We start from the raw sequence: 22,420 nt of genomic DNA on the forward strand, positions 1-22,420 counted from the left end.
TTATTAGAATTGGAGCATGCAGCAATATCAAGTGTTAGAGAAAACACAGACCAAGATGGGCTCAAATACTTCTGGTGAAATTATAAATTGGTCAAACCATACAAAGATAAAATTTTCTTCAACACCATTCTCAAGTATATACCCTACATAAATTCTTGCACATATTCACTAGGAGACATGTACAAAAAAGTTTAATAGCATTTTCTGAAATAGAAAATAACTTAAAATTAATTTAAACATCCATTGTCAGAAGAATAAATTAATAAATTATGGTATGCCATACAACAGAATGCTAAAATACTGCTGCAACAACAAAAACTACAGTCATATACAAACATAAATTATTCTAATACACATAACACTGAACATAGTAGTTTACAGAATAGATATAATTTCGTTCACATAAATTTCAAAAATAGACAACACTGAAAACCTATTTTTAAGTGATAAAATGATTTTTAAAACAGGGAATTATATATACAGAATTCATTACATTGCTCACGTCTTGGGGATTTTGGCATGGAGAAGGGGCACACAGGAAGCTTCAAAGAGACTGATAACGTTCTCTTTCTTTAGCTACTTTTTGGATTGACGTTCATTTTGTGATTCTTTGTAATCCATACATATACATTATATACGCTCTTGTAAGTGTCATACATTTCATTTAAAAAATCAAATGCTTTGTCCTGGCACCCTCACCAGGACAAAAGCTATGGAAGTCTCTTTGTCAGAGGCTGTAGCTTCATCAATCACTTCTTGCATATGTTCTTTTCTGCAGTCCTGCCATTTATCACTCCCTCTGAATAATCTAGATGTCAGGGGATAACATGTCTGAGTGATCATGAGTGGAAAAAATGATAGGGTAGGATTCAGTGGACTCTTATGAAAACATAGCTCGGCAGACACCAGTGACAGCCAGACTTCACTCACATCCACGTTATAGAGGGAACACAGGTTGCCTCCTGGAAGTTGGAAACAGGAGCTTTCTACAGGGATTTTAAAGTTTTGTGTCCCTTGGAATCAGTTACCCAGCCATTCCTTCTTAGCATTTTTAGCACGACATGTAGTGTCCTGGCATGGGCTCTTATCAGCTGGCACCAGCTAAAAGAGCCAGTTGTGAGTATGTTTTGCCAATTCTGCCTTCAGTGATGTCACATTGACAACCTGAAATCCAGCTGGGGGAATTTACCCTGTGGGAATCAATAAATGCTACAAACAAGATCCCCTTCTCCATGCACCAGTCAGTTGTTATCTATCTACTAGGACATCACTAAAATGCCTATAACACAGCCATAAAATCATATGATAATCACTTAGAAATCATGGTACAATGGAATGATTCAAATTTATTAATAAACATCTTCAATCACAGAGCCTGCCTGCCTCATTTGCATCCAACTGTGAAAAGCAAGCATCCTGGGCTTCCCCCAAAACTTGTACCCTCCCCTCCCTGAGAGGTTCCAAGTGTCCACCTCTGTCAGGTCCAGAAATCATTCCAGGCTCCTGGGAGGCAGGACAGGAAAATTCCCAAATCAGTCACTATAAAATACTGAAACTTGCAATGACAAAAAGTCAAATTTTGATAAAAAAACATAAGGTCTTAAAATCCCTATCATTAAAAGAAAGTCTTTGCTGTTGTAAATGGTACTCTTCTAGGATCTGCATTGGCAGAGAGAAACCCTCATGACTTCCATCACCACACAAGAACTCTTATCATCTTTATCTAAATCAGAGCCTAGTTGAGGTGGTCATAGGTCTCAGGGAAAGTCTCTGCTTCAGTTTCAAGGCAGGCCACTCCTTAGTGGAGATTCCTGGAGTGCTCACTGCCTGTTTTCTAGGAAGCCAGTGACCAGCGGGTATACTAAAAACACCGTGGGCAGGCCTGACAGCCAACATTCACCCAGATCCCTAAACTGACACTTGCTAAAATTGTGACCTTCCCCTCAGATGCTATCTTCTCTCTGGTTGACTGACAAATATCCATTACACTATTATTGACCTGGCTTCAGTAGTTGGGGGTTTGATTAAACTATTGTTTTTACACTCAATAAATTGCCATTTTGTTTCTTCACAGGGGGAAGAGTGAGGATTTTTATTTGAATGCCAACAATTATACATGTAAAACTCACACTTTCTTTGGAGAAATAAAGAAAAAGATTTTAAAAAGTATGAGTTCAGCTCTGCATAGTACCCTCCAATCAGTCAGTCCCTAGAGCCTCACCAAATTAGTCCCTCATCACAAGGTTCATTTTATTCAGCAAGTGCCTTTTAAGTATCTCACTTCCAGACACTATTCTAGAGGTTAGGCACCCAGCAGTGAATAGCCAAATTTGGTCTTTGTGCTTATAGAACTGACTAATAGGGAAGAAGAAAATTGAACAGATACATAAAAGAGGGATGAGTATGTGGTACATGTGTTGTGGAAGGAAATACCAAAAAAAACTACCGTTGTCCAGGGCTTAGAGAAAGGGCTCTCTCTAGGAAGTGACACTTCAGTGGGATCTAAGGGCTTAGCACTAAGGGCTTAGCAGGAGTTAGCCAGGTAAAGAGGGGAAAGAGAAGCCAACCAGCACATATGATAATTTTGAGCAACTGTTTCATGCACAGACCAAGTTCACTATTAGCAAATAGTCTTAATTCCCAGTTGGGAATTATTGAGCTATGTAGCCTCAGCTGTATCTCCTAATGGCCTTCTAGTCTGCTAAATGAAGACTTCAGATTTTAGGATTTTTAAAGTTCTATTCAGCTGGAAGGCAAACTTGTCAGACATAGATTACTATTCAGTTAGCATAAATAAAAACAAATTTTATGAATAACCTTTGAGCAGTATAGTGTTTCCAGTAATGGGGTTAGTGTTCACAAAACTCTCCCAGGTTCACAAAAAATCCTTTTTATTGTATAGTAGAGATAATGGGACAGAAATGAAATTTTACAGTGTCCAGAAACAGTAAGAAGCATGAAACCACAGTGGTAAGTAATTCTGAAGCTGGATTTTGAACAGAGGAAAATGTGGATCTCTAGCGGCTTAGCACATGGCATTTAGAGGACTGTGGAACCTCTAAATAAAGCTGAGGTTCCCAGAGCCTGAGGGTCACATTATTAAAGGAAAACAAAGCAGAACTTCTCCCTTTCTTAAGTCAATATTGGGGATACATCTCTGTCTTGGAATTGCTCTAGGTAAAGAAGAAAAAAAAATCTCTCTGACTAGTTTCTAATCATCACCACAAACCTAGACTAACACATTTGGAGCCTGAATTCACTATACTTCTTGTCCAAAATCTCCCAAGCCCACAATTTGGTTTAAATTTTTCCAGGTTGATGGTAATTCATCTAGGCAACTTGTGGAGACAATCACAAATCACCTCTACAGGAATACACTTTAAATCTAGGCCTTGACAATTTCTGCCGAGAAAGTTCCAATCTAGATGACCTCATGGTCACAAACCTAAATATAATCATATTTATTGCCTAAATATAAGGCAATAAGGCATGATTAGTTAGGGTCAAGGGAAACACCAAGCAAAAGAATCAGAGTAGCAGAGGTCACAGCTATTGGAGTTGTCAGTAACAGAAAACAAAAATAACTACGTATGGAATTGTAAAAATATACATACATTGAAAGTGTGTTGGAAGGGAATGGAAAGTGTGTTGATAAAAAAGGAGACCATCAAACATATTAGACAAATGCGGATACACACCAAATAATAATTCTACAAATGGAGAGAAGTAAATGGCTGAAAATTTCCAGAAATGGTCAAAGGAAATAAGCTTAGATTTAGCCATTCCAATAAATCTTAATCAGAATAAAGAAAAGAATGTCCAGAATAAAAAAAGAACTATAAACTAGTTCTATAGTTTAACTTCTACATGCTAAAGGAAAATACAAGATATTGGAAGCAACAAAAAAAGAAAAGAATAATTACATACAAAGGAATAAATCTTAGATTAAATGGTGACCTCTCAAACAACATTTGGAAGTCAGAAGACAATGACATAATAGCTTTACAATTGGCAAAGTAAAAGTAAACAGTTTTATGCTCCTAAATTTTTATTCCAAGGAAAATATTTTTCTAAGAATAATAGAAAAATAAAGACATATTCAGGAGCTGTTGCTTCCAGTTGTAAGTTATTGCCAGCCTATGGATACCCCATGAAATAGGTAGATAAATCTCCTGATCTCACTTTCTTCCCTTCCTCATTGTCTGAATCTAAGCAGAAGCCAGAGACTAAGGGAGCTCTTTCAGCCTAAAGAAAGATAAACAAAACCCCCAAAGCCTTCATGGGCACTGAGCAGGCATAAACAGAAGGCATCCAAAATAATGTCCCATGTAACTTTATAAAGCAAAAATTACCTTGATTCCAAACCCAGAAAACATCAGTAAGTTATATGCATCACTCATGAGCACAGATGAAAAAAATGCTAAATGAAATATTCTCAAACTGTACCCAACAACGCAAAAAAAGGTAATATATCAAGGCTGGTTTGGATCATTCTAGAAATATAAGACTGGCTTAACATTTGAAAACTGATTAAGTTAATTGGCCAAAATAGGAGATTAAAGGGGGAAAAATCATAAGATCATAGCATTTGATAAAATAACTATTAGTGATAAAAAGTTTTAGGTAACTAGGAATAGAGGAATACATTCTCACTATGAGGAAAACATCCACATAATATATATAGCAAGATCATACTCCATGGAAATATAAAGACATCCCATTTACAATAAGGAACAAGTCAAGGATACCTATTACCATAATCATTATTCAGCATTATATTAGAAATCCTAGCCTATGCACTAAGAACCAAAAATAAAATTTGTATAGATTAAAATAAAACAAAACTATCATAATTCACAGATGACTGATTATAAAGAAAATTTAGGAGAGTCTATAATCAACTTATGAGAATGAAAGGGGTTTATAAAATTTCCAAATAGAAGACAGATAAGTAAAGTTTTAATTATATACCGTCAATATTTAGAAAATGCAATCTTAGAAAAGACACCATTTAAAAGAACAAAAATTAGGCACCAAACAATAAATCTAACAAGATATGTATAAGATATTCATGTAGAAAATTATAAGTTTTGAATTAGAAACTTTAAAGAAGAACTAAATAAATGGAAAGATACCCTATGGTCATAAATAGAAAGACTCCATACCACAAAAGATGCAAACATTTCCATAAATTAATCTATGGACTTCACATAAATCCAAAAAAAACCAGAAAGAATTTTCTTTGCTTGACAATAAGATACTAAAATTTATGAGAAAAGTCAATTATCAGGCAAGAAGGAACTAAAAAGTCAAAGGCTGGATGATTTGCTCTTCCAGATGTTAAAGCTTATCACAGAACAATAGTAATTTGCAAATTGTACTATTTATAGAGATACTCAAATAGAACAATGGACAGAAAAGAGACTACAGAAATAGATTCATATGTGGAAAGCTCTACAGGACAGAGCATGCACCGCATATTATTGGGAAAATATGTCAGAACATTGTTTATCCACATAGAAAATACAGATCTGTTATAGCCTGAATGTTTTTGCCTGCTCCCCCAAATTCATATCTTGAATTCCCCTACTCCTAGTATGATGGTATTTGGAGATGGAGCCTTTAGGAGATAATTAAGTTTAGTTGAGGTCATGAGGTTAGAGCCCCCCATGACAGGATTAGTGACCTTACAAGAGGAGAGATCAGAGCTCACTCTCTCTCCATCACATGAGGACACAGTGAGAAGGCAAATCAGGAGGAGACTCCACCAGGAATTGAATCTGCTACCATCTCCATCTTGGACTTTCCAGCCTCCAAAACTGTAAGAAATAAATATCTTTTGCTTAAGCTCCACAGTTTATGGTATCTTGTTATGGCAGCCCAAGTTCACTAATATGGGATGTCTATATTACACTATACAAAATATTCTATTCTTTTCAAATGAAAATAATAATTGAGGGCCTGATGCAGTGGATTACACCTGTAATCCTAACATTCTGGAAAGCTAAGATGAGAAGATCCTTTGAGTTCAGGAGTTCAAGACTAGCCTGAGCAAGACCCCATCTCTACCAAAAATACAAAAAATTAGATGGATGTATGGCAGGCACCTGTAGTCCTAGCCACTCAGGAGCCTGAGGTGGGAAGATCATTGAGCCCAAGAGTTTGAGGTTGCTGTGAGCTAGGCTGACACCATGGCATTCTAGTCTGGGCAACAGAGAAAAACTTTGTCTCAAAAAAAAAAAATCATAATTGGGAAGCCCAAACCTTAAGACTTCTAATAAAGGATATAGGAGAAATACCTCTATAACATAGGGTAAGGAAGAATTTCTTAAATAAGACACAAAGGTGCTAATATACAAAGGAATATATTGATGCATTTTATTATTACTTTAAATGTAAGAACCTTAAATATATATTTATTGAAACTGAGACATTTGTAAAACACATAACCAATGAAATATTTGCATCTAGGCTATTTAAAGAGACTATATGAATTATTAAAGTAAACAATAGAAGAAAGTGCTGAATAAACATTTCACAAGAAAGAAAACATAAATGACCATTAAACCTAACAAAAATTGGTCGATTTTAACAACTAAGAAAATACCAATAATATATTATCTTACATACATGCCCATACATATTAATCAGGTTGACAACTGCATTTGTGGGAGGATCACTTTATACGGTCACTGTGGAAAAGACCTTGTCACTGCCAAGAAAAGTTGAACACATATATACCTTACCTCTATTAGGGATACACCCTAGAGAAATGATTGCATATGTGAACCAGACATGTGTACAGAAGTCTTCTGTACAATATTGCTCAGAATAACAAAAAACTAGTAACAACCCAGATGTCACCAATATAAAAGTGCTAATTGGTCACATATTAATATAAGACTACTATAGAGCAATGAAAGAAAACATAGGAATCACAACTGCTCCATCCATCTCTATGGTTAAATGCCATAATCCATGTTGGATGAAGAAAAAAATTGTCAAATAGCTGTAAAAAGCAGAAATACAGGGCGGCGCCTGTGGCTCAATGAGTAGGGCGCCGGCCCCATATACCGGGGGTGGCGGGTTCAAACCCAGCCCCGGCCAAACTGCAACGAAAAAATAGCTGGGCATTGTGGCGAGCGCCTGTAGTCCCAGCTGCTCAGGAGGCTGAGGCAGGAGAATCGTGGAAGCCCAAGAGCTGGAGGTTGCTGTGAGTCCTGTGACGTCATGGCACTCTACCAAGAGCGGTAAAGTGAGACTCTGTCTCTACAAAAAAAAAAAAAATTAAAAAAAAAGCAGAAATACACAAAATCAAAACCTATGTTGCTAAGAAGAATATGTTCCAGCTCCATCCATGTAAACATGAAAGAGGTAAAGTCTCCATCTTTTTTTAAGGCTGCATAATATTCCATGGTGTACATATACCACAATTTATTAATCCATTCGTGGATCGATGGGCACTTGGGCTTTTTCCATGACTTAGCAATTATGAATGTACACAGCTATGATTTAATAAAAATAAAAAATAAAAAAACCTATGTTGCCATATATACACGTATACCTGAGGCCTGACAATTAAGTTTGGGAACTAGTTCTAGAAAAAGTGCTTCATACCTCATTGCTAAAGACTGCTCCACAGTCTCCTTCAAACTACTCCCCTTGGCCATCTTATGACTGTAGTGATATTTAGCAATGAGGTATGTAGCACTTTTTCTCAGACAAGTTCACCAACTTACTTGTCTGACCTCATATACATGTATATATAGATATATAAATATCTCACACTATAAATAAAATTTGGGAAACTGATTTCCTCTTGGCAAGGGTGGACTGAGAGAGAAGGTGATGAGACAAGATAATCTAAAGGCCAGAGTAGTACTGGTAATGTTCTATTCTTTAGCTGAATGGTGGGTGCATGCCTATTCATTTAATTGTTCCTTCATAAATCCGCACTTGTCTATTACATACACTGTATTATATACATGCCACATTATAGAAATAGAACTTTGCTGAATCTCAAATCTTCAGGTTTAGTCCCTGTACAAAGTCATGCCCCCCAAAATACAGTCAAAACATTCCCAGATAATACTTATAAAATGGAATTTAAAATGACAAATTATAAAATAATCTATAATTTAATTCTGAAGGCCTACCATTTCCTGTGGCCATACAAAATATTACATCAATGCTTAGAAGATTTTTTTGCCTGAGGAAACAACTGAGAATTTTGAAGTATTTAGCCTTATTGTTTTTCTTCCTTAATAAATTATTCCACATTCTCCTTAACCTTATAGAAATCCAGAATTTTCCAACAATATACAGGAAACTCATAGTCCCAGGAGAGTGCTGAAATGGCAATGATCTCAGGGTCAGACACTCTGTGCAGCCTGCCCCTCTATATTCTCATCCACAGGAACCTGCTCTAGGAGACATTCCCACCAGGGATCATAAGCCTTATCTCAATCTCAGCAACTGTGCACTATCTTGCTCTCCCCACAAAGTCTCTAGAAGGCAACTCTCAGCAAGATCCCTATTAAGCTTTCTTTTTTTTTTTTATTGTTGGGGATTCATTGAGGGTACAATAAGCCAGGTTACACTGATTGCAATTGTTAGGTAAAGTCCCTCTTGCAATCATGTCTTGCCCCCTATGAAGCTTTCTAATAACCTCTCCAGCTATTTTATGAGATCCATTTGTCAAAAAATATAAATGGCTGTCTCACTAGATGGTGTGACCAACCTTACCCTGAAATCAGACATAAGTCCAAGGTTCATTACTGCTGCTGGCAGTGTCTCAGCTGCTATACCCAAAAGGACACAGTATATACTCCAGTGAGAGGGCTAATTCTGGGGCCATTCATATCTTGGTATAAGAAGCCTGCCCATTTCTCTTTCTTTAGACTTCCTTATGCTGCTTCCTGAATTTAGCAATTGGGATTCGAGAGACAAACCTTGCTTCTCCTAGTATCCATTTTTGAATTTACATGTATTACAGAATTTTAAGATAAGAGGTATGTTCCTTCCCCAATATCACAAATCTCCTTAGTCTCATCAACCACTATTCTTCACACTTCTTCAGCAATGTTTCTTTTCTCATCATTATGAAAAAAGCCAACAGAACCCATATTGCACTTTGTTTACCTGGACTGTAGGACAGGGCTGGCACTAGAAGCTTGTGACATATGGAAGGAAGGTGACCCATAGAACAACCAAAGCATGGGTGAGTCCCCAGTTCATGAAGAGGGTACTAGTGTAGGTATTCGGTGATCAGGCAGAGATTTTGAGTGTCCTTTTCCTGAACAGCATGAGTCTTTCACTAAATAGGCTCTAGAGTTCAGTTGAATCAATGTCTGTGTGGAGTAAGGATAGTGGTGCCTGGTCCTTTGGACACCATGGCAGAGAAAAGAAAGCTATGTTGCTCTTGGAAAGGCTCATGATCAGTAAGATGAGTTAACAGTTCGGGGACTTTGGACAGATGAAAAAAATAACTTTAAAATATCAGAGTTACCTGAGAAAGACCCATTTTCTTTCTATTTCCAGAACGTCAACACACATCTGCAGGATAGTGAAAAATATGTAAATGGAGTAAAAATACCACCTCTGAAATCTTGTGTTTTAAATATAAACATGGATATATGGTTTACCACTACATAGAGCCTCTGCCTTCTCTTCTGAACTCTAAATTGGATTTGACCTTCTATAGATTAGGTTTGCCATTATCTATAATTTTTTTTCAGATTGTCCTCCTCATAACTTTGATTTTCTTTTGTTTAATATCTAAAAGTGTGGTACCACCTCTTGTCAAACATTCCCAGTTCTATTACACATATTAAAGTTGAGGATCTGATCATGGGAAATGCTATTGAACCAACTTGAGAACACAGGTAAGGATCTAATGCTCTTGGAGGCAGGCAATGGTCTCTTAGCTTCAGACTACAGTTAATAGAGTGCCCAGTTCCGTTTAGCACTGATAACCTAAGAATGCTCTAAAGAAAATGTGGTAAGAAAGACAGATAATATCTGCTGTCTATTAAGAAATGGCTAAGAAACTGAAAGTAGAAAAGAGAATGTTAACTCTTTAATCCTGTTTTCATGAATAATTCTTAGAAATTTCAAAATGAATATTGTTAAAGACATGTTTCTAGAAAGGTACAAGGAGGTGCTGAAGTAATAGCTATAACAGATGTTCATTGACACAAATTTTACGTTTTACTCCCCAAATAATGTATAAGTAATCTGTTTCCATGTTAACCAAAAAGCCCCCCACCCGCCCAAATGAAGAAATGCTGGACTCACATTGGTGACATATTCGATATCCTTCCAAAGGATGCACTCCCTGGGGAAATCAGCCAAGTCTAAGAAGTGGTCCACCACCACTTGGCCGATTAAGTCATGGCGAGAGAACCTGTCAAAGTCATACACAGAGAAGTGAAGCTTTCGTGCTTCAAGGTCATTGTAGGGAACCGGAAATAAAAACACTTCATCAAACACAGGGTTCAGGGTCTTTCTGTGAACTTTAGTCTGGTGTTTTGTTTTCCGATCAGGAAGCAAATAGATCTTGACATAAGGATCTGAAGTCCCAGAAAAGTCCTTGGCGGGCAAATTGACAGCTTTGTGGATCTTCACTATGAGCTGCTCTAAGTCACAGTCATATTTTAAAATGAAGTTCAGTTTCCCACAAGCTTTGCTGTTACTCCTTCTCCCATCATCATTATCCAGTGACCTCTGCTTATATAACTCTGGTTTTATTCTACCAATTCCAGTCAACTGTTCCTGTTTTTGAAGCTGCTGCATATTGAAGTCTGGATTTGACAGGTTGAGTTGTCTTCGGATTGAATTATGCCTTGAATGAAGAGCAAGACAGAACAAAATTATAACCTTGTTAGATACAGGTCTTTCAGAGACTTTGTGCCTGGGATGTAGGTAGCCTGTTGTGTTCTGCTAAGAGCTTAGATATGTGGGCTTTTTTTTTGGCCTAAATTCAAAATGCTCATCAATGAGTAAGCTGCTCCCTAAGGCTTGAAGCTCAAAATTGAGGCTTGGTATCAGGAAATGAACTTACTAACATGTGACCTTGGAGCTTTAAAGGTTTAATGCACTTTCTAAACTGTCTGATACACCATTAAAGAAGCTTACTTGACTGGTGGAATGTAAAGATCTAAACAAACTGCTTTAAAAATAAAATTATTCGCCTTTATATATAATATCATCTTGAAATGAAAATAGTTAGCTAAATATAGCCTTAAGAAGAATGAATCTTTCTCTAAATCACATTGAATTTCCTGTCACTGGGTTATTTCTTTATAGGATATGAATTCTTATCAGTTCAAATCAAATAATTTCATACCAAGAACCCAGTTTTTGCTCGTGTGACAATGTGTGTAACTGGCATGTGTCTGCACGCAGTAGGTTGTATTGGCTCTGACAGGTGTGAGTCACAGCAGTGGGATTGTGCTTTTGTTATACCAGGGTGATTAGTGATTAGGAAAATGGTTTATTTCCTGAAATAATCACCAATGGCACAAGGATTAAAGGTGAGTTGCCATAAAAGTATCTATTCAGTTTGAGAAGGTTACACACTAATATTTGCAAATTAATTATTGCAAATTCTTGGTTTGGGTTAGAATTTTTCTTAAAATTCTCCTTAACACCTATCTTATCTATATGGGTCGTCACAAATTGAGAGAAGTAGTCATTAATACAAGGTTGTTTTTAAGGTTTGTTTGTTTTTAGCTCAAGTTCAGAGACATTATACGGGGTATCCCGAAATGTGCCACACATAGGGACAAGGGAAAATTGTAGCTAAACGTACCTTTATTTGCAAACTATTCATTACAAAAGTTTACAAAATAAATATTCTCTACATATTGGCTACCTCTTTGTAAAATTTTTTATTTTTTAAAAAGGAGTTGCTTGGGTGGTGCTCAAGTGGCTAAGGTGCCAGCCACATTCACCAGAGCTGGCGGGTTCAAATCCTGCCCAGGCCTGCCAAACAATGACAACTACAACCAAAAAATAGCCAGGCATTGTGGCGGGCACCTGTGGTCTCAGCTACTCCGAAGGCTGAGGCAAGAGAATAGCTTAAGCCCAAGAGTTGGAGGTTGCTGTGAGCTATGACAGTACAGTACTCTACACAGGGTGATAGCTTGAGGCTCTGTTTCAAAAAAAATAAAAATAAAAAGCAGTTGCTCAATAACCTTAATTAAAATAGCCTCTCTACCAGAAGGTGAAAGGGAACAGCTGGGGTGTTGCTGAGGGAATGGTAAAAGTTGGACAGGCAGAGTAAACATTTGGATGTGTACTCTTGTCCTTTCTTAAGACTACCTTATGAAATACAGATGTAAAAATAGGATTAAGAGACCCCCAAACATGTTTGAAATTATTGTCCCTTGTCAAAACAGATGTTGTCATGCTGGACATTCCTCTTGATTCTAACGCAGCCTCCTGATCACTAATCCTCAACCAGAGCACTGTCAGCCCAGCCAGCACAGTCCACAGTAAACAAATACATCCCCATCACACACATCCCTGCATGTGCAACCACTGTGTGGCCTAAAAATCGCTGCTGTGAGATTTTAAACTCTTACACAGAAATCCAAAATCTTCAGGTTTCCCTGTATCTTATGATTTATGGGGAGCAGAGATAAAAGGGTAGAGATGCTATTAAGTACCTAAAACTGGCTTTCTGCACTAGTCCAGCCACGTCATTCCCTTGTCTGAAAGTGGAACCTTTGCAGTGCCAGAATAGAGCTTGAATCTCACTCTGCTGGACTCTGCGGGCAGAAAGGACTGGCAGGCAGTAGAAAGCGGCATGCCTCATGCAGGGACTAGAAAAGGCTGGTGCCAGCACTGTCTCCTTCTGCAATTGAATTTTCTTTGCAAGCTAGATTCAAAAAGGCCAGTTCCCACCATTGTGGGTGGGGACTACTTAGAGGACTAACTTGGACCACTCTAGATGCTATCTAGTTATTGGTGCTGTTTATACCTGTGGACCCTAACCCATGAGCCACAGACTCATACTGGTGTGTAGCCTATTAGGACCTGGGCTACACAGCAGGAGATGGGTGGCAGGTATATTTACATCTGGATTTACAGCCCTACTCATCACATGCATCACCACCTGAGCCCAGCCTCCTATCAGATAAACAGTGGCATTAGATTCTCATGGGAGTATGAACCCTACCGTAAACTGCACATGTGGGATCTAGGTTGCGTGCTTCCTATGCGAATCTGACACCTGATGATCTGAGGTATAGAAGTAATGCTCTCGAATCATCCCAAAACACCACTCTCATACAGGTCCATGGAAAAACTGTCTTCCACAAAACTGGTCCCTCATGCAAAAAAGATTTGGGGCCACTGGTTTACATGATAAAAATGCATCTGCTGCCTTAAGATCCAGTAGACGCTCCTTCTCTGCACTGGAGTCTATGGTAAAAAAATAAACCCGTATCTACACCCAGCCCCAGGTCCTACCCCTCTCTTCCCCAGGTTATTTCTGGGCAGATTCTGGTCATAGCAATTTACCTTTAGAGTTTTCTTAGCACTGAATTTAGATCCATCACAGCAACATTTTGTTTTCACCCTTGACTGTAGGTATAAACCCACCATGTACATTTTTATTTTAATTTAAAAACACATGGATTTGGCTACTTAGTAATGGAACATACTCACTTGCACATTTTCTTAGACATGAAATCTGAAGAGAAATTAGTCCTGTATGCTCAGCTCTTCTTAACCACAAAGGATTGATAGGGGGTAGAGGAGGTAGGTTGGGAGGGCATTATGGAGAGATTTGCTCTTCAAACATCCTAATAAGATCTCCTTTTCTGAGAACCCAATTGCACAGGAATCTCTCCATTCAAAATTCCAATACAACCAAACATCTTTGTAAAAACCAATCACAGATATGAATACTATTATCTACCCAAGTGTTTTACATGGTTAATTTAATTTCCAACCTCTCTTCTCTTCACCCCTCAATTCAGAATCACAATTACTGGGAAAACAGTTGAATCTAACAGTAAGGCAATGGTTTAAAGCAGATGGCAAAGGCTGTAATAGGCCATGATAGTTTCTTCTCACACCCTGGAACTCCCTTTCAATTCCTTTTCATTTCCTTTCAGGAGGGAGTTAGACTTTACTGGAATTGGGGGAGAGGGTGTGGTAGAACAAAGAAGAAGCTCACAATAGCTAGATAACCAGAGTAACTTATAACCTCCCTGCATAATCTCTAAATCTTTCAGGGCTGAAAATGAGAAAGTAGGGCAGGAAGACTTCCTAGGGACAGGAAGAAGAAGGGGAGGTGGAGAAAACAGAAAATCAATATTCCATAGCTCTCATAGTCTACTCAAATGGAGGTGGGAAGAACAAGAGAGTTCAAAGTAAGAGAGAGGAAAGACACAGAACATAGTGTTAGTCTGAGCTCTCCCAACTCCAGATGAGGTGGTTCTAAATAGTCAATGGAGATAGGCTTTGAGCAATGTATATGAGAAACTACGGAGGGAAAGAGTCTAGAATTTAAAGCCACGGAGTGACGTTGACGATCACAATGAGTAAGTGTGGTAAGGAGCACACTTACTGAAGCCGACAGTCCTCTCAGTAGATCTAGGGAGTCTTGTATTTTAGTGTTCTCAGGACTTATTATTAACAATAATTGGAAAAAGAAAAATGTAGACAACGAGGATGGAGGATGAGAGAAGGTAAGAGATGATCTCCTCTGTAAATAAGTCACATCTTAACACTTTGCAGAGAACCTGGCTGCTGGGGCTTGAATTTTCAGCTTACTCCACCCCACCCCCCATTCTCTTTCAAGAAGGGCAAAGGCTATTTTCCTACCATGGAAGGGACCAGAAAGAAACTTAAAGATTGGACTTGGCTACCCAAGACCTGAGTTGGAAGACTGGTAGTTGAACCTGCAGAAAGCTTGAATTAAAAAATAATTAGCCAAATTTGTAAAGTAGGTTTCCCATAAGAAACTCTTAGGGGAACACATACTTTAATGCCTGAAGGAATCTGACCCTTGTGCTAAGTTGTAGCTATAGGACAGGAAGGGGAAGCAGCTGAGAAGCAAAGCGTTCTTCTTCCTTTTCTTTCCTCAAATGTTAATTAACTAGTCCCAGCTCTAGTCCCAGTCTCTAAACCATCTAGATCCATCAGATCTTAAGAAATAAAACATTACATTGAAATGAAATTTGAATTTGCAAAGCAAGGTGTCAAGTGGGGTAGAAGGTGCCCTGTATCCAGATTTCACCCCTGCCTCATACATCTTATACATTTTTTCTAGATTAATCTGTAGATTGAATGACCAGTAAGGTGATGAGATGGTCCCCTAATAATTCTGAATTAAGGCAGAGAGCAATAAGAACTGACCAAAGAAGGAGAAAGAAAGGCCTCTGGCTCAGGAAATTTCCATGGAGGAGATGGTACTTGATCTGGGGTTGCCTATCTAGTTTGGCTTCATCCTTATCTACTTCCAAGCTGATGCTGTAGACTTCAATAGAAAAATTAACTCAACTTCCATCTTGGTCCCAGCTCTCTAGCAGGATGGAGCCTTCAGTTCTTTTGCCCCAGAAGTTTTCTCCAAAGTTTCTCCTATATGCCCACACATCTTTTATTCCAGAATCTGTAAGAGACATCATCCAGCACCTTTCCATTTCTCGGTTTCCTGTGAACCGCAGACAAGTTCCCATTCATATGCTTCCTCCCCTTAGTGTCCTCATCTCAGAGATGAAACCTGACCTATCCTTTCCTTGGTTTTGGAGCACCAGTGTCAACCAGGCTTCTGGGTCCAAGAGGAAAAGAAAGAGAAGCACATTATTGTTTCAGGACTGTTATTGATTGCTCTACTCCCTTCAGGTCAAAGCAGGGACATATAGAAATACAGGAGGCAGGACCCTATTCTCCATCTTTGAAGCTCCCCTAACGATAGAGAAAAGTTGGGTTGTCCTAACCACACAGACAGAAGAGGAGGAAGTTTTGGACAGCAACAGACACAGTTAACAGATTTCAAGGGAAGGAGGAAGTAGAAACATGGGGCTTTCTTGGTCTGGGATTCAAGAACTTCTAAGATGAGTGTAATAGCAAGGATGCAGATATCAAGTCTTGGGGCCATTGGAGGTATATGGCCCAGTACAGGGGGATACCAAAGCATGACCTGCTTCTTCCCACCTGATTCCAGGTTAGACCTTGATGTCACCCTCAAAAGACTTCATCCCTCATAAGCAAGATGAGCCTTTCTTCACTAACACTTTCTCTAAAGTAGCTCATATCACATATCTCTCTTCATTCCTATTGCTCCCAACAGAGTTCAGGCCCTCATTACAGACCAGAATTGGGCCCTGTATTCAGTCTTCACTCCTGTCCCACACATCTTATATATTTTTTTCCAGAACAGTGTAAACACTTATATGTGTAATTGGTGCTCATGTTGTGGGAAAGGCTATTGTCTTTCTCTCTTTATTACTAGCACTTAATATGAAATTTCTCACATAGCAAACACTTAATACCTGTGTTTAGAGTAAACATAAACACACAAGAAGGTATCCATTTATGTCTAGTTTCAGGGTCTCATGGAAGTTGAGACAGGTCTAGACAACTCCCACTTTTGAAGCAGTTTGTTTATTAAAATCTAAAGAAATAACTATGATTCGAAAATTGTTATGTTTTAGGTGTTTATGTGTAGCCAACGTTCTCAACACACAAAAATATAGCTTAATAGAAACATGTCGCTCACAGAGTAATCACAACATTTAATTTTTGTGTACTACTCACTAGAGTTGTGGCCTGTAATGACACTTAAATTTAGAGTGTGATGATTGTCTTCTTCTTTCAATTCTGTCAGCTTGTTTCCATGACTCTATGATTGCTTAATTCAGAGATAAGGTCAAAACCTATTGTGAGGCTCTTAATGAATATGAGGTCCTGGACAAATGGCCTTCTGCCAGCCTCACACCATTACAGGCCCTATTCAGTTCATCTTCTGGCCCTTTGCCATTCTTGTCAGCAAAACAGGAGCAAAGTGGCCTGGTATTGACCAATGTACTCCATCATTCATTCATAGATGTCAGGGGCTACATTGGGGGCTGGTATAGGGGAAGAAGCAGTACAGATGGGGTCCCTGAGCTCACAGAACTCATAGTCTAGAGGGGAGGATAGGCAATAAATAAGCAAACAATCACTTGGAAATGGAGTTTAATCCTGCAAAAGCATGAATGCAAGGCAATGAGAGAGAATTAAAGTGGGAGCGTGTGGAGGGCAGAACACAGAGTCAGATGGGTGGTCAGGGAGACCTGTCTGAGCACGTGAGGTTTCAGCTCCAATCATTAAAGCTGCAAAGGAGCCAAGGAGGGCAAAGAACAAGGAAAAGCATTCCTGGCTGAGGGAGCAACATGTGTGAAGGCATCAAGGCAGGAAGGAAAAGGCTTGCAGTGCTGAAGGAAGTAAGAGAGACGAGTGTAGCTGCTATGTGATGACCTTCTTCCAGGTAAAATATCCTATTGAGTCCCCATTAACTGTGTCCTCTGGGGTTGTGAAGCCTGGTGACCCAGGCCACCAGGAGGTGAGGTTGTTAGGAGCAGACTGTGGCAAGATCATGCGGGGCCTCAATAGACTTGATCAGGAATTTTGGGTGGTAACTGAAATTTTCATAAAACAAAAATGTTACATAAAAAAATTGAGAAGGCTTTAAAAAACAGGATGAATTTTCATCTTAAGGCATGAAATGGATGTCCTTTCAAGGTTCCTTCTATTTTTGGGATCTAGGGATTTTCGTATATTTGGAGTAGAGAACTTTATAAAGGTCTAGAGTTGAAAAAGTCTGAGAAAATTAAAACATCCACAGTCCTGGCATATTGGGTCATTATACAAAAGAGATTTTATTCAAATAGAAAAGAATTAGCAGAAATTTTAGATGGTTCTAACAGCCATTCCATTGAGCTAACTCGACACAGAATTCTAACATGCTTGATCTTGGAAGAACAATGGAAAGTCATCTGACCAAAAACATTCTTAGAAGATAAAAACAAAGCTCAGTTTTACAATGTGCCAAAAAGGCACTGGTGTGGGTCAAAAATATCTAAGCTGAAGAGGCCAGGTGAGGTTGAAGTTTCTGATGTGAGTGACAGAAGCTATCCCCACTGCAGTGACAGTGAGGATGCCTTTAAATGTGAGGTTACATTTTCTGTGCACTGGGAAGCCTGGGACAGTGATAACAGCTCAGGGTGGAAGCAGAGAGGAAGACAGTGACAGCGGGGAAAAAAGTAAAGAACACAATGAGGAAGAAAGGAGAAGAAATAATAACTAGAAATGCAGACTGCTGGGAGCCATCTCAGTAAAGAATACCTTCCCTCTCCTAAAATGCGGTATCAAAAATGGTTACTTAAAAAAGAATGTTAAAAATGTCTTGGAGAATGATGGAAACTGCCTTCCCTTTTTTCCATTTTGTCAATAGAAAGGCTGGGTGTATGTATGGTTTTTTTCTTATAATGCAACAGAATATCTAAAGAATTAGAAGACCATACAAAATTCTTATTATGGAGGAGAACATGAGACAAAGATATGTATTTCCAGACAGAACCTATAAAACTAGGTCAGTAGCAATTTAGGTATGAATGTTTTAAATGTGAAACAATGCAAATTGTGAGTATTATTAGGTCAAAGGCAGCTTGAAAGGGTTTAGTTTTCTCATGGTAGTTCAGATATTACTAAACCTGATTTGAGCCATCAGAAAGGACAAATTACATACCTCCAAAATTAATATAAACATGAATGTAAAGTGCATTTTACAGGGATAATTCCTTCTCTCTCTGTTTTTTTCCTTCTATCCAATTTCCAAAAATCAGTGGTAAAAATAAGGACAGTTTTTCTTTCTTAAAGGAAGATTTCTTGATATGCAGAGAATTTATACATTTTTCCATTACAATATTAAGATAATTCTAGTGATATTACTGCTAGCAATTCATTAGAATTATGGCAAAATCCTCAGATCAAATCTAATCAAAAAGAAAAAAAAAAAAGCACTGTCACCATATATTGAAAGAAGTCGGACTAGAAAAGTTACATGCAGAGTAGAATCAAATGGCAGACAATTTTCAATGGGAATTTCAATGGCAACTCCATCTAAAAGGTTCCAGTTACTGAAGTCCTGAAAGGATTTCATTATGCACCTGCACCACTGCATGAACTCCATGACAGCATCAAACAGAGCTCGGGTTATATTTAAGTCTCAAATCTGAAGACAAATTCTAGTGATAAAAATCTGAGGATTTCTTCTAACTCAAATGGCAAACAACTACCTATCTCCTCACAGAGGAGTATTTTAGGTTTAGATCTTTGATTCAGAATTGGAAATGATGCTAAAATAGGTTTCTGAAAAAATTAAATTATAAACTGTCATGTTCCATCCCACTTAATGCGAATGAGCAGAGCCTCCAGGATAAACTTGATTAACATAAAAAAAGGGAAAAGTCTTATTTCTGTTTCTAGGGAGCAAATATAATAAAAAAAGATTTTAAAAATCTATCTTCCAACTATGCTTGTACTTTCCAGATAACAGCACATGCTATTCCTCTGGCTATCACTCAAGCAAATATTTTCATTTTAAAGAAAACTGCTTCCTGAGTCTCTTTTCTTAAAATCTCTTTCTAAAAATGAGTTTTTATATCCAGTGATTTAGCTTCAAACACACCTTTGTGCAGTGTCTGCAACTTGGGAGAGGCCGTCATAGCAGTAATTAAAAGTAGAATGGCAGTCCCTGTCTTGGAGCACTTACTAGGTGCAGATCTGCGCAAAGCACATGTTATCATGTCATTCTTAACACCACCTATAAGTTAGTACTGTCACTATTCTTCTTCCACAGATAAGAAAATGGATACTTAGGGAGGGTAAGTAATTTGTCTAATGTCACACATTTAAGTAAACCCAGGTCATTTGACCTCAAAAGACCATATTATTTTTTATCACCGCACTATATTATTTCTCTAGTGGTTAAGAACGCAAAGCATCCAGACTATGGAAAAAGAGTGCCCCTAGGCCTGGGTACTCCACAAGCCTCCCAAGAGCCGGAGATGGACAAAGAAACATCCAGCCACATTGTGGAGTCCAGAGAGAGCCTGTGTATGCCTTCTGGCCTAGGTCAGAGGCACAGGGGATAAATTCTATAGCACTAGGAGGGCAGCAAGGAAGGGTGGCTCAGATTCTCATGGTGGTTGAACTAGGGTTCAAATCTTGGGTGTTTACTACTAAATGACATTGCTACTTAATCTCTTTGACTTAAATTTTTCCTTCCACTATAAAGTGAAAATAGTAATAATAATAATAATGTCTATCTGATACAAAGTTGTGAGCTGTAATAAAACAATGCATATACACTTTATTTATAGAGTTTTGGGTAAGTTTTAATAACGTTAACTATTATTTTTATGACTAAGTAGAGACTAAGCAGAGCTCAGAAACCTAACTTCAGCTTTGGAAGCATGACATTTCCTATGTTTATGTCTCTGATACCAAACAGACATCTAAAAGGCATAGGCTCCTTGACCAATCAATGCTATTGCTGCCAGACAGGGAACTGGAGCAGTTCTTGCCTTGAATTCAGAAAGGAAGGGGGCATTACTGACCGAGCCGACGATGCTGGCTCTGTGACTTGACGCTGCACGCGGACGCCATAGGTGCAGTTCTCTTGGGGCCCCGCCTGCGTTGACAGGGGAATGTCAGGGGAGGTGTGGCTGATCTTCATGGAGGAGTCTGGGCAGGGAGTAGGAGGGTCTAGGAAGTCCTCACTGTTCTCCTGCTCATTGCTCTCTGTGTCCGTATAGTTAAGAGGCTCCTGGTTGTTGTCTTTGCTACCAGAGGGCAGGCCTCGTTCTCGCCACGGAACCCAGCAGAGTTTCCAAGACACGAAGAGAGACACGCCAAAGAGAGCGAGACCACAGGCAGTGACCACAAGGGTCAGCAGGCTCACTGAGATATCTGCAAAGAAGCAAAAAATCAAAGGTCAGTGTAATTGTTCCCCTCATGTCTGCCACCCGCAGCATGATGTGGGCACCTCTTATCCATCCATCTCTCAGGAACTGACCATAAAAGGCCATTCTGGACATGTTGCTGGATCACCTTATTCTGGGGCAGTGACAATGAGGATTGAGGCACAAAGCAGAGGAAAAGAAAGCAAAAGCACAGAGAAGGTAGACAACAGTCAGGCCAGTTCAGAAACTACAAACAGCCTTGTATAGAAAGAATCAAGGGAAGTAGGAATGCCCTGCAAGTCAGATGAGACCCTACCCTTCATGGGAGGGAGGGAGGAGGAGGGTCCAAGCAACCCAGGCGGTACAAATCACTAATGCTTTTTGAGCAGGGAAGTTTCAATTGTCCTTAAAAAATATTCTGTCATCTCAGACAGCTATACAACATAATTTGGGAATTGTATGTCACTACTTTTTAGTATAAAACAAGAGAAACTACAGTGCTTTTCCACCCTGTTTTTGCTATTAACTTTTAAGGCCCTAAGCAAAATGAAGCTTAAGTCCTCTGTGGAATTTGCAGCCTTAAGAATGTACAGCACTCTGAGGTCAGGTCCTGGGGAGACAGGGCAGACTATTGTAGTTTGTAGTTTGGGTTACCCCTCAGCAGACCCTGAGGCAAGTTATTTAAGAGCAAGTGGTTTCTTGAGAAGCGGAAGGAAACACAGGTGGAGTGAGTGGGAGGAGCCATCTAGGGAATGCAGCAGTAAAGCAGCAGTTCTCAACTGTGGGTTGCGACCCCTTTGGGGGTCAAACGACCCTTTCACAGGGGTCGCCTAAATACATCCTGCATATCAGATATTTACATTACGATTCATGACAGTAGCAAAATTACGGTTATGAAGTAGCAACGAAAATAATTTTATGGGTGGGGGTCACCACAACAAGAGGAACTGTATTAAAGGGTCGCAGCATTAGGAAGATTGAGAACCACTGCAGTAAAAGGTGTATTATCAAGCCCCTTACCACAGTAGGGGACCAACGGGTAAGCCTGCTGGAGAGGCTCCATACACCTCAGTGTTATCCCACTCAGGGGGAAAAGGATCAGAGCTATTTAAACACCAAATCCCTTTAGTCACTGATTTGAGGGCAGTTCTCAAAGGGCATTAAAACCCTGGCATTTGCAACCTGCAGCACATGTAGGCCAAGCAGGCTTCAATGGCCAGAAAATCTCCCCTGAAATCAACGCAGAAGCTGCACTGAGATGAATAGGCTGGTGCTGAGGGGATAAGGGTCAGGAGACATGGCAAGTCACAACAACGTCTTCTACATGGACCATAGCCCCATGGCCTCAGTGAGGGTCCATGGCAGTGCAGTATCCAATGGCTGTGTCCCCCTGTTCAAAACAGAGCCCAACCCCTCCAGGCTCCATCCCACCTTACAGTAGTGCCAGGGAGGCTAAG

At 39.1% G+C, this 22,420-nt stretch overlaps 1 protein-coding gene across 2 annotated transcripts in view; it reads right to left on the bottom strand.

The window, feature by feature from the left end:
- The window catches only part of SYT9 (synaptotagmin 9), a 245,340-nt gene that overhangs the window by 164,203 nt on the left and 58,717 nt on the right, over window positions 1-22,420 (bottom strand). For both annotated transcript variants that reach the window (XM_053561266.1, XM_053561267.1), the window contains exons 2-3: window positions 20,619-20,970; window positions 10,297-10,843 (exon numbers count right to left, since the gene is read on the bottom strand). In XM_053561266.1, the coding sequence (XP_053417241.1) occupies window positions 10,297-10,843; window positions 20,619-20,970 (899 nt within the window). The remainder of the gene's footprint in view (window positions 1-10,296; window positions 10,844-20,618; window positions 20,971-22,420) is intronic.

The sequence above is a fragment of the Nycticebus coucang genome, chromosome 14 (assembly GCF_027406575.1).
Source record: "Nycticebus coucang isolate mNycCou1 chromosome 14, mNycCou1.pri, whole genome shotgun sequence".
NCBI classification, from domain to species: domain Eukaryota; kingdom Metazoa; phylum Chordata; class Mammalia; order Primates; family Lorisidae; genus Nycticebus; species Nycticebus coucang.